Source organism: Acinonyx jubatus, chromosome B4, assembly GCF_027475565.1.
Source record: "Acinonyx jubatus isolate Ajub_Pintada_27869175 chromosome B4, VMU_Ajub_asm_v1.0, whole genome shotgun sequence".
NCBI classification, from domain to species: domain Eukaryota; kingdom Metazoa; phylum Chordata; class Mammalia; order Carnivora; family Felidae; genus Acinonyx; species Acinonyx jubatus.
In genome coordinates this window covers 139,072,700-139,085,489 of record NC_069387.1, presented here as the reverse complement: position 1 = coordinate 139,085,489, position 12,790 = coordinate 139,072,700, and the positions used below count along the sequence as shown (strand labels likewise).

General features: G+C 55.6%; 1 protein-coding gene across 5 annotated transcripts in view; it reads left to right on the top strand.

Moving 5' to 3' along the window:
• The first annotated feature begins 2,264 nt into the window (after positions 1-2,264).
• The window catches only part of TUBGCP6 (tubulin gamma complex associated protein 6), a 31,219-nt gene continuing 20,693 nt past the window's right edge, over positions 2,265-12,790 (top strand). For all 5 annotated transcript variants that reach the window (XR_008288935.1, XM_053199569.1, XM_053199568.1 and 2 more), the window contains exons 1-4: positions 2,265-3,427; positions 4,694-4,857; positions 9,143-9,353; positions 12,459-12,632. Coding sequence is in view for 4 of the 5 variants with exons in the window: in XM_053199569.1 (XP_053055544.1) it covers positions 2,687-3,427; positions 4,694-4,857; positions 9,143-9,353; positions 12,459-12,632 (1,290 nt within the window). In the remaining variant the exon portion in view is untranslated. The remainder of the gene's footprint in view (positions 3,428-4,693; positions 4,858-9,142; positions 9,354-12,458; positions 12,633-12,790) is intronic.

Genomic DNA, 12,790 nt, shown 5'->3' with positions numbered 1-12,790 from the left:
AAGGTGCAGGTTTTGACAGTTTTAGGAAAGGAAGGAGTGGGGGAAGCTTGGAGGAAGGGGAAGGTTGCTGAGATAATCAGAATAGGGAAACCGAGTGTGCAGGAGGTGGGACAAGGCGGCTGCCTCTTGTCCTGAAACAGAAGACAGGGCGGTGGAAAAAGAGGCTCAGAAGCCTTTTTGTCTGTTTGCTTGCCTCAGTCTAGAAATTGTATTTTGCAGGCAGGCAATTTTAGATTCCTGGCAACATTTTGAAGCTTCAAAATTCCAGTCAAAGTAGGCATCCCATTCATTTTTTGTTGTTTTTTATTTAATTTTGAAGTAATCTCTATGCCCAACATGGGACTCGAACCCACGACTCTCGAGATCAAGGATTGCACGCCGTACTGACTGATCCAGCCAGGCCCCTGCCCCCGCTCCCCTGCCCTTTTAATCAGTTTTGACAATTAAAAAAATTTTTTTTAAACGTTTATCTATCTTTGAGAAGAGAGAGAGCATGAGCAGGGGAGGAGAGAGAAAGAGGGAGACACAGAATCCAAAACAGGCTCCAGGTTCCGAGCTCTCAGCACAGAGCCCCACGTGGGGCTCAAACTCATGGAGTGCGGGGTCATGACCCGAGCCGAAGTCTGACGCCCAACCGACTGAGCCACCTAGGCGCCCCAGTTTTGACAATTTTAGAGCCATGGCTGTCCGGTTTTGAAAAAAGTAAGTTAGGGGAGATCGAAAGTTCCTCACAATGGCCCCTGACGTTCTAAATTACTTTTGGTTCCGTGGGTCTGTTTGGTTAGAACTGCACGAGAAGTCACCATAGTTTTTAAACATACAACTGGCTGGGGTCCCGGAAAGGGGGGATGTCCTCAAAGGAGTGTGATGTCTGGGCTCCCATTTCTTGGAGGTTTTCAGAGCAAACATGATGAGGGAGAAGGCAAGCTGACACCCCACAACCCTCCCCGAGGTGGGGTACATGTGACGTTCCTCAGGCACTCCCGCTGCCCAAGGACAAAGGAGAGGACAGAAAACAAATGGTCAAACTGAGAGTCTCCAGAAGTTTACAAATGTCTTAGTAAATTACAAGAAAAAGGCAATCTCATCAATAGTCTCATCTGCAGAAAACTGTGGACTCAGTTTCCTGGAGCCCCAACACTCCCCTCCCCTCCATGTGATGTGGGAACAAAGGCAAGAAGGAAACGGTAAATAACATTAAATTTATTACCTGCTGCCCGTTGACAAATGCAGAGTATAACATTTCTCCAGGAACCCCATACTGTCCTAATGTTAATGCCTTACTAGAAGAAAACAACCGTAGCCCGACAACAGGGAGGTCTCCAGTATCTTAGGAGTTCTCTTCGGCGTATCAAAGTCCTTCTGGAAAACTCTCTGTTACCTTTACCTCGCACAAGTCCATAGTATATAACCAGTCCAGCCCAGCTCCTCCTGCCCAGGGGTCCTGTCCTCCTGCTTTAATAAAGCCACCTTTTTGCACCAAAGAAGTCTGGGGAATTCCTTCCTAGCCGTGGGCTCCATACCCCCATCAAACAGCTTCCCGAACCTTCTAGTTCTGAGGAGGCTGACCCACGGCCATCACACAGATGCCGAGGGTAACCTGGCACTCGCACACCGAGCGCCGAGCAAACTCGCCCTCCAGCTCCAGGGTGGGCGACAAAGCCGGGCGCTCTGGCAGCTGCCAACCGGACAGGTTCTCGCCTGTCCGCTCGCCGGCTCCAAGCTAGTTGCCGGGTTTCCTGTCGGGACTCCAGGTCACCGAGCAACATTAACCTTAAAAATGAAAGTTATTTTGCCAGCAAAAATGGGTTTCTTCGGGAAGAGTGGAGAGTGCAGTCCGGACCAAGCGGGCTACGGCAAACCCCAGGCGAGCCCACAGAGGAACGGGGCTTCGCGGGGGGCGGGGGCTGGGAAGCTGGGCGGGTCTGAGCCAAAGCGCACTGGAGGGAAGCGGGGCGCAGGGCGGGGGGGGGTGTCCACCCAGACGCAAACCTCGCGGCGGGCCAGAGTCCCTCCCGCGCGGAGCCCCCAGCGGGGTTCGGGGGACACTCCCGTCCCAGCCTCCCCTCCGGCAGGGCTGAGCCCTCCCCCTGGCTCATTTTCACCTTCCCAACCTGACTCCGCCTCCTTCATTTAGCCCGCGGTGGGCCTCAGTTCCCCCACCTAGGCCTCCGGCTCCCAGCCGGAAGTGCCCTGCCCGCCGCGGCCTCCGGGTCTGCCCCGCCCCTCCCGATGACGCAATTCCGGCGCGCCGGCTCCAGCGCGCTTGCGGGGTCGCGGGGCAGTGACGCCGCGCGGGGGGCGGCGGTGGCGGGAGCTGGAACCGGGGTCGGTTAGCGGGGTGAGCCCCGTGCGGGGACGCTGCCCGCCGCCAGCCCCACGCCCGCTCCGCCCCTCTGGGACGCCGGCAGGTCGTGCGAAGCCGGCCGCGTGCCCTGCGCCCGGCCCTGGCGCAGGCTCTTGGGCTTTGTCACGCATCCGTGACCCCCCAAAGGTTGAAGGCTGCTGGACGGGAGCGCTGCCGAGCTGCGGGCGGCGGGCCCGCGGAGCGCAGGAGCCTGGGAGTGCAAGTTGTGAGCCTCTGGGTGTGGGTTTAGGGGGCCGCCTGGCGTTCAGCCCCGTCTGAGCTTCTCCCGCGGCTGGGAGGCTTTCCCGCCCCAGGGCCTGGAGCTGCGACCCCGGGGCCATGGCCAGCGTCCCCCAGCTGTTCGACGACCTGTGCGAGGCCCTCCTGCCCGCGGCGAAGGCCCGTCTGGGCCAGCGCGGCGTGAGCCGCAAGAGGGCCAAGCAGGGCCTCAAGAGGGTTGCCTACAACGCTCTTTTCACAAATCTGTTTCAAGAGGAGACTCACAAGTTGCAGGCCGACCTCTCGAAACTCCCGGTGAAGAACAAGGTCCTCCTGCTGTCCTTCGACCTGAGAGCAGGCGGTCTCGGCCCCGAGGCTGACCGTTTGGAGGAGCTTGTGGAGGAGCTCCAAGCAGCCCCTGGCTGTCCGCTGACGGAGGTGACGTCTGTTTTGGACCTCCTGGTCCGGCTGGCGGGCAGCGGGCCCCCTCAGGTTCTGCAGCGCAAGCGGGACTACTTCTTTAACAACAAGCATGTTGGGAGAAACGTGCCCTACAGCGGCTACGACTGCTACGACCTGAGTGTGTTTGAGATGGACGTTCAGTCTTTGATCTCCAGAGAGGAGTACTTATGTCAGGACATGGTCCGGAAAGCGCTTCAGGTGATGGAGGCGGCACCAGGCACTGGCCTGCCCACCGTTGGGCTCTTCTCATACGGTGACCCTTGCAGCGACAGGTTTGAGAGAGACACCCGGGTCTCGCTTTTCGGTGCCCTTGTGCACAGCCGCACATACGACATGGATGTCCGGCTGGACCTGCCTCCGATGCCTGACAGCGCAGACCTCTCTGGACTAGCCATTAAGGTAGAGTGTTTGCTGTCCTGCCTCCAGCTCCCAGGGCATTTGGAAATGCCTCTTTTGACCTTCCCTGGGTCATGGTAAAGGTAGGAGAGTTCACCCGTCCCGGTCACTTGGTGGCTGAGCCGTGGTGAGGCGGGGCTGCTGGAGTGGGCTTCCGCTTCGCGGGCAAGGACACCTCTGCCCACCTGCGGACCGAGCAGCAGGCTGTGAGTCCTCTGTTAAGAGGTGAGGCGGGAGGTCGCTTCCTCTGTTCTCCAGAGTTGCTAGTTACACTTAGGTTAATTACAAGAAAGTAACCAGTTCAGTCCCTCCTTGTGCCAGCCACATGGAGCACTCAGTAGCCACGTGGAACAAAATACTGGTTTGTACTACATGTGCAGTATTTTTCACCTACAATGTGGGATATGTCCTACGTTATTAAAGAAATCATTGTTGGCCTTTATGTTTTGTGCCTTTCTGTTGTTGGTGGATGTGCTGTCATTACTGTTATTCCCCTGATACAAGAAATTCTCACTGTCATGAACATCTTGGCGTGCATACATTTTCTTGTGTCCACTGTGATTTTTTTTCCCTGGGTTCCCCAAAATGGAATTTCCAGATCAGAAGCATTTCATGAAAAATTCTGTCGTAAGTTATGTTGACACTTATATGTCTTATTAAATTGGAAGTTGATACTGTTTTTTAAATGTTTACTTATTTTGGGGGCACCTGGGTGGCTCAGTCAGTTAAGCGTCCGACTTCAGCTCAGGTCATGATCTCATGGTTCGTGGGTTCGAGCCCCGTGTTGGGTTCTGTGCTGACAGCTCGGAGCCTGGAGCCTGCTTCGGATTCTGTCTCCCTCTCTCTTTGCCCCTCCCCTGCTCATGCTCTGTCTCTCTCCAACGTTTATTTATTTTTGAGAGAGCGCGAATAGGGGAGGAACAGAGGATCCAAAGTGGGCTCCATGCTGTCAGCACAGAGCCTGACGCAGGGCTCAAACTCCAGAACCATGAGACCATGACCTGAGCTAAAGTCACATTCTTAACCGAATGAGCCATCCTGGCATCCCTGGAAATTGATAATCCGTTTAATTCCTTAAATGATTCAGTGGTAGTGAAAATGTTGTGTAGTACCTATGTGCTTGGGAGAAATAGAGGAAATATTCCGCTAGGTATTTCTTGTAATTAGTAACTGGAAGCGTATGGAAAAGTCCTGGAATTCTGATCACACTTGGCTGAAATTTAGACCCAAAGGCATACGTGGTGTTTCCTTCTTCCCTGTGGTCTCCAGGTTCCTCAGAGTGTGGATCAGTCGGAAGATGAAGGGTTCCAGTCAGCATCTAACTTGACTCCTGACTCCCAGTCTGAACCAGGCATGACCCCGGACATCGACCTGTGGGATGCTGTGCTCACCTATGAGGCCAGCAAGCGGAGGTGCTGGGAACAAGTTGGATGGTACGTGTGCTTTTAACCGTGAAATGCACCCCCCCCCCCCCCCCCCACGTGTGAGCATGGCTTTGTAGCCTGGCTCCAATGGGATTAGGAGCCTGGCAGTTTCAGTCAGGCTACTTTATAGAATTGCCCGGGTCACGGGAGGTGAGAAAGATGCCGAGGGGAAGGACCTGCCGGCCCCACAGAGGTTGCCCTGTGCCAGTGACTTCTCCAATTCAGACAGTCCGTTGGCAGCTGAGTTACGTCCTTACCGTGACGGCTCCCGGTCAGAGGTGTCAAGGGCAGGCTGGCGGCCTATGTGGTCAGGGTCAGGAAGAGGTGCTCCCTAGGCACAGGGTGCCGGTGAGGGGGCGTTCTTCGTGTGCCCGGGTCTTCACATCTGGGGCTGACGGTGCTGCTGTCTGGCTGATAAGTTCCGGTCACACAGTGCTGCCTTGACTGGGGCCAGCATCTCCGTCCTTGGGTTCGACTGGTCCAGAGGCCTCTGCACTCAGGACCTCTCCCGAGTCCTCCCAGGATGGGGACAGAGGACACACATTTCCCAGCAGTTACTCCTGGAACCTTCTTTTCCCATGTCATCTGCTGGCAGTTCTGTAGTCTGCCAGTTTGGGGAGCAGTGAGGGGAAGAGTCAGGGCTAGCAGGGCATCGAGTGCCTTCTGATGCGGCCCTGGGCTCTGGCGGGGTCTCCCGAGGGTGGCCGCAGGCTTGCAGATGGGCACTTAGGTGCTGGTTGTGCTCAGGCGTGGCTCCTGCTGGGCAGCCACCTGTCCCTCTGCAGGCAGATTCCTCCAGGGATGGCCAGCTCCCTGCTTCCCTCAGCGCCACTGGTGTTAGTGGTCGTGTGGTCTTTCCTGTCGTGTAACCTCCTGTTAGGGCTTCAGGCCTGTCTTGTGCGCGCACAGCGAGTCTAAATGTTGCTGCTAACCTTTCACGTGAGTCAAGACTGGGCCAAGAAGCTAGCACTTTCTTTTGCAAACATTTGCTTGGTGGTATCTCATTTATCCTACTTTTCTAGGTCACCGTTTAGGAGATCACTCTGTCCACGCCCCTGTTCTGAATGCACTTAATCTCCTTGGTGTCCCCCAAAGGCCGCTGACCACAGTGGTCTTCCCTGTGAGGATGACTGGCCGAGCCCCCAGGACAGTAGTCTGTCCTCTCAGCCCACCATGGGTGGCTTCTCCAGGGAGACCTTTAGGCCACGCTTCAGCTAGCTGTGGGCCCCACATTCACCTGTCCTGGTGGGAACCTGACCCCCCCGAACGCTGACCCCTGACCCCCTGACCTCAAGACCCTGGAGGTCTTCTGATCAAACTCATTTGGTAAATCTCTGGTGCTTGTTTCAGTTTGGATCCTGGGCATCTGCTAGTTTCCTACCCTGAGTTCAGACTAGTGGGCACTAGGGAAGGTGCTATCCCTCCAGAGGCAGAGCCGTCAATCCCCCAACAGCCCTAGGACCATGACCTCTGTCCCCCCACAGCCTTAGGACCGTGGCCTCTGTCCCCTGCACAGCCCTAGGACCGTGATGTCTGTCCCCTCCACAGCCCTAGGACCGTGACGTCTGTCCCCCCATAGACCTAGGACCGTGACCTCTGTCCCCCCGCAGCCCTAGGACCGTAACCTCTGTCCCCCCACAGCCCTAGGATGGTGTTCTCTGTTCCCTCCAAAGCCCTAGGGCCGTGATGTCTGTCCCCCCACAGCCTTAGGACCGTGACCTCTGTCCCCCCACAGCCTTAGGACCGTGACCTCTGTCCCCCCACAGCCCTAGGACCGTGACCTCTGTCCCCCCACAGCCTTAGGACTGTGACCTCTGTCCCCCCACAGCCCTAGGACCGTGACATCTGTCCCCTCCACAGCCCTAGGACCGTGACGTCTGTCCCCTCCACAGCCCTAGGACCGTGACGTCTGTCCCCCGACAGCCTTAGGACTGTGACCTCTGTCCCCCCACAGCCTTAGGACCGTGACCTCTGTCCCCCCGCAGCCCTAGGACCGTGACCACTGTCCCCCCACAGCCTTAGGACCGTGACCTCTGTCCCCCCACAGCCCTAGGATGGTGACGTCTGTTCCCTCCAAAGTCCTAGGGCCGTGACCTCTGTGCCCCCACAGCCCTAGGACCGTGACCTCTGTCCCCCCACAGCCCTAGGACCGTGACCTCTGTCCCCCCACAGCCCTAGGACGGTGCTCTCTGTCCCCCCACAGCCCTAGGGCCGTGACCTGTCCACTGAGACCCCGGAGGACCTCTCCTCTGTGCCTCACCCTGCCACCAGCTCCGGCACCGGGCCGCCTTCCCTGCTGCTGGGCTTCTCTGCCATTCCTCTGTGGCCGCCACCCGTTCTGGGCGCAACGGTTTCTTTATGTTAAGGGCGGAGTTCCCTGTGGGGATAGGTTTTCCTTCATGCGCTTTTCTCCCTCGGCTCTGAATTCCCAAAGGGGGCGCATGTGGCCACGGTGCTGCTGGGGTCGGCCCTGGAAGGGTGGGGGCAGAAGCAGCCGGGGGTGTGGGAGACGTGCACACACCTGCCCGGAGGGACTCCCTGGAGGAGCGTTTGGAAGGACTTCGAATCTTGAGAGGTTTTTCCTTTCTTCGGGCTTTTCTTTCCCCTGGGAGGTGAGGGCTGATGTCCGTGGTCTGGCCACGCCCCACCTGCCCATCTGGACGCCTCAGGACTGGCCTCTCTGCTTCCTTCTGCCCCTCCCTCTCGCCTCCACACAGCTCGTGCTACTGCCGGCACCTCGTTGCTCCGTCTGCCACGCTGGATGGCTGCCCCTGGTGTGGAGCGAGGGCCGGCCCTCCTGTGGCGTCCTCCTGGCCCCCGGCCCCACTCACGCTGACCCCTTTTCTCTTCTTGCTGCTCCCAGGGCCTCTTGTTCCCTCCCTGGCCCTGGGTTCCGAGTCGGTGCTTCCTTGTTTCTTTTGCAGCGCCGGCCCCTGAGGGCTTGTCCACCTGGCTGCTCCCCGATACTTGCTGAACAAGGGGAAAATCCGTTTATGGTGTGTTGTCGATTAAAAAGCATTTGTATTTTAACAGCTTCTAAGATGTGTTGTTCCTGACCTTGTATATCCCTCCTGATGGGATCAAAACGTGCTGGTGGTCAAACACGTGGCTGATGTGGGAATGTCCTGTAGCCTGGAGCTCTTCCCCCACAGGAAATGACTTTTGTCTTTGAAGAATAAATGATCCTCTTTCTGATATGTTTTTGATACGCTAGACCTAAAATTACTTTTTTTTTTTTTTTTTGCAGAGGAAGAGAAAAGAGCTGGTTAGGTATTAAAAATGAGAAGAGTTGTAAAAGGGTCTGTATTCCCTGAGCTCCCTTTATTAAGAAATGACTCTCTCGGTGGATCTTAAAAACCAGGCTTTCATGCTTTTCAGTAAGGGTTGAGAGTTTCCAAAGGAATATTTAAAAAGCAATACTGGGTTTTTTTTGGCTGCTTCTGAACGATATGGCTGTGCTGTGTAGACACCGTTTGTGAGTTCCTGGCGAAGGACCCTGTGGAGGCAGAGCTGCTGGTGCCCAGAGGCGCCCTCTGCGAGGCCCAACGTACCTGATATGTCCTGAAAGTTTGTGAGACTTGCTCTGAGGAACGGGATAAAGGAAACCTCGATAACACGTTCCGGGGGCCCGCAGGGGGCTCTCGCTGTCTCCAGCTGCTCTGGGCTCTGCACCCTCCCAGGAGGAAGCCTGTGGGAAGCCTGGCTGCGCACCTCCTGCCCGGGAGATGCTGCCCGGAGTCCCTGACCCGGAGTGGTGGGGACCACGAGCTCCCCCTGCCGGCCGCCCGGCGTGTTCAGCAAGCTCTCTTTCACTCCTTCCCTGGGGGGGGGGGGGGGGGGAGGGGGGGCAGAGTGTACACGACGTGAAATTTGCCATCTTAAGCATTTTAAGGAAACAGTTTTGTACCTGGATCAGGCAACTTAGCGGGGTGTCTTCAGGGTTCCTCCATGCTGTAGCGTCTGTCACAGCGTCCTTTCCAAGTCCGGATGGTCCCCATTTTATGGACAGGCCATGTTTTGTTAATCCATTCATCTGTCCATAGACACTTGGGGTGTGAATAATGCTGCCGTGAACATTGTGCTTATTCTTAACATGCAGATACCTTGTGACTGTCACCCTGAGGGCCTCCGGGTGCCCCTTGGGCACTGGGCGGGTGGGGGCGTTTGCTGCTGCTTCGGTTTCACACCTGGTCTTACTGTTGCGAGTCCCCCTCTCTCCTGCCTTCTGTTCGTGCGGCTAAGGTGCGCGTGTTGCCTCGCCTGCTCAGTGCCCCCTCCTCTGTCTCCCCCACAGCCCCCCCGGCCACAAGGAGGAGCCCTACCTCACCGAGGCGGGAAGGGACACCTTCGACAGGTTCTGCAGGCTCCGCCAAGGGGAGCTACAGGTGCTGGGCGGGGGCCTCCTGCAGGCCCCACAGCCCGTCCTGGTGAAGGAGTGCGAACTGGTGAAAGACGCACTGAATGTCCTGATCGGGGTTGTGTCTACCACATTCTCCCTCTGCCAGGTAAGGGCGCGCCGGCGCACCGTGACCGCACCAACATGGTGTCGACGGCCTGCCGTCTGCCTGGCGCTCTACGGGGTAGAAGGGAGCCCCTGCGGGAAGCAGGCGGCCTCATGTGCGAACCTTTGGGTGCTGGGGGTGGCTGGAAGCCGGCTCCATGGCCTGCCCGGAGATCATGGCGACGGTCTTCTCTTTTCAGTCCTAAACAGTGTTTCTTTATTAACATCCTTGTAAAGCTGAACAAAAGTGAGACGTTTATTACTATTAGTGAAACAGTAGAAGTGTGCCCCCCATTTCCCTGCCTAGCCTTAAGAAGTGTCAAGGGGCCCTCTGAGCCTTCCCTGCGCTCAGATAGGTGCAGACTCAGCCTCCAGGAGCACCTGCCCGGCAGGAGGGGGCCATGCCGTTTGGAGACCTTGTCGCTGGCTTTACCCAGGGCTCTTGGCAGCTCCTGGCTGGTGGGCGGGGCCTAGGGCATCCTTTTTGCCTCTTGCCGAGCACTTGTAGAGTAAACAGATGTATTTACAAACATCAAGCCTTTTGTACACGTTATTCTGCAGACTTACGGTATCCAGCCTTTCTGTATCTTTTTTTTTTTTTTTAATGTGTATTTATTTACTTAGAGCAGGAGAGCAGGGGTGGGACAGAGAGAGAGGGAGAGAGAATCCCAAGCAGGCTCCATGCTGGCAGCACAGAGCCTGACACAGGGCTCAAACTCACTGCGAGGTCATGACCTGAGCCGAAATCAAGAGTCAGACGTTTAACCGACTGAGCCACCCAGACACCCCAGATGTTTCATTGCTAGTATATAGAAGTAACTGGTTTTGTAGACTGCCGCTTTGCTGAATACGTTCATTAGTTCTGATGCGTTTTGCGTGTCAGGGTTGGAGTTCTTTAGGGTTCCCTGTATATGAGATCCCATCATTGGGGTGCCTGGGTGGCTCAGTTGGCTAAGTGTCTGACTTCAGCTCAGGTCATGATCTCACAGTTTGTGGGTTCAAGCCCCGCAACGGGCTCTGTGCTGACAGCTCAGAGCCTGGAGCCTGCTTCCGATTCTGTATCTCCCTCTCTGTCTGGCCCGCCCCCACTTGCACTCTGTCTCTCTCCCTCTCAAAAAGAAGCAAACACTAAAAAAGAATTTTTTTTTTTTAATTAAAAGAGTTTTTTTTAAAGATCCTATTCTCTGCAAATAGACAACTTCTTCCTTTCCAGCTTGGATGCCTTTTATTTCTTTCTCTTGCCTCATTGCTCTGGCTAGGACTTCCAGTGCTACTTTAAACGGAAGTGGTGAAAGCAGGCATCTCCTCGTCCTGGGGGAAAAGACTCGCCATCGTTGAGTGTGCTGTCAGCTGTGGGTTTCTGTACGTGGGCTTTATTGTGTTGAGGAAGTTTCCTATATTTCCTACTTTACTGAGTGTGTTCATCATGAGAGTGTGTTGGATTTTGTCAAACACTTTTTTTATATCAATTGAGATAATCGTATTTTTTTTTCTTTTAATGCAGCCTATTGCATTGATTGTTTTTTTTTTTTTTTTTTTTTTTCACTTCACTTCTTTAACGAGTATTTGTTGTTACTTAAGCCATGATTCAGGATCCCAGGGTGGGAGTCACCACGTACACAGGTGCCCCTTCACCACCCTGGGAGGTAGGTGGAGGAGAGGTGGGTGGTGCCAGTTCCAGTCTTCCCAGGAAACATGCCTTCTGCCCAGTGATCGTCCTGGGCTGCACCCGGGACAGGGACAGAGAGACTTGTCACCATCTGACCACAGACATCACTTCCGCCAGCAGTCATGAAATCCAGATAGTTCTGCCCACGGTTCCTGGTCTGGTTCTGGTTGGGGAAAGCAGCTGTCAAAAAGGGCAGTCAGGGGAATGGGGGGGCACCTGGGTGGCTCAGTCGGTTAAGTGTGTGACTCCTGGTTTCAGCTCAGGTCATGATCTCACGGTTCTTGGGTGTGATCCCTGTATCAGGCTCTGCTTGAGATTCTGTCTCCCTCCATTCCTCCCCGCCCCCGATAAATAAACTTAAAAATGTAGGGGCAGACTGGTAGTTCTTGAACTTGGGTCTTGATGTTTTCTGCCACGGGGCTGACTTCCAAAGACAGCTCTGAAGCAGCTCATAGCTCAGTGTGACCCTCAGCAAAGACCGAATTGATGGATTTTTATAGGTTGAATCACCTATTAATATGGTGCTGGATTTGATTTGTTCGTATTTTATCCAAGATGTTTGCATTTCTGCTCACAAGGGATGTTGGCCTGTAGTTTCCCTCCTCGTACTGTCTTTATCTTTCTTTGGAAGCAGGGTAGTACTGGCTGCCTAGAATTAGGAAGCATTCCCCTCTCTTCAGTTTTTGGAAGAGTTTGAGAATAGTTAGTGTCAGTTCTTTGTTTGGTAGAATCATCTGGTCCTGGGCTTTTCTGTAGTTGGGAGGGTGGTTTGTTGTCATTGTTTTCTTTAAACTGTGATAAGATACACAGAACATTTACCACCTTAACCTGCTGGGAGGTCCTGGGTTGGTGGGAATGATGCCTCGGCTGGGAGTGCCTGAGGCCTCCACTCGGGTGTGGGCCGCCGGCTTGCGTGTTGCCCTTCCTTCCGCTGCCCGCCAGGTGCCAGTGCTGAGGGGGGCTGGCCTCTGTGGCTCTCACTGTCATTGCAGGGCGCAGCTCAGCAGCAACCATCCATCATTTCCTTGGGACACGTCCCTCGGAGTCCGTCATTAGATCGAATGGCAAGCACTGTTTTAAAGCTTCTGCCCCCGAGGACGTTGTTGTGTGGGCCTCTCAGGGAGTGTGGGAGGTCACTCGTGTTCCCACACCCTTGTCCATGGTTGGCTTGACCTCCTGGACACGTCGTCTTTCTCAGTGTGGTCGGTGAGGAAGGATGCTGTTGTGTTTCTGCGTGTGTTCAGTACTTGGGGTGGGACAGAGGGCTGTGCTTTCTGACCGTCTGCTCTTGGCTTTCGGCTCTTACTTTTGGTGTGTTGGTTTGGGGCACCCGGTCCGGGGAAGCCGGGCAGCGCTGTGGCTGGGTGCGTGGGTGCAAGGGGACGTGGTGCCTGACCTCGCCCGACCTCAGTAGCCTCTCCTCTGCTCTGCCCTGTCCAGCCAGCTCAGACCTTCATGGTGAGGCGGGGTGTCCACGTGTCGGGAGCGTCCCCCGAGAGCATCAGCAGCCTGCTGTCAGAGGTGGCCGAGTGTGGGACACACTACGCACGCCTGAGCCAGTTCTCCCTGCAGCCTCTACTGGACTCTTCATGCAGCAAGGGCCTCGTGCTCCAGGTACAGGCCTGAGTCTCATGGCTGTCAGACCGTCCTGACAGCTATGACAAATTCTGGGAGGGAGCCTCATAGGTTCTGCCCCGGGAGCACTGAGACCAAACCTCGTGCCTCCCTTGGTAATGCCTGAAACCCGGTAGTGACTCTTGAGGAACGGAGTC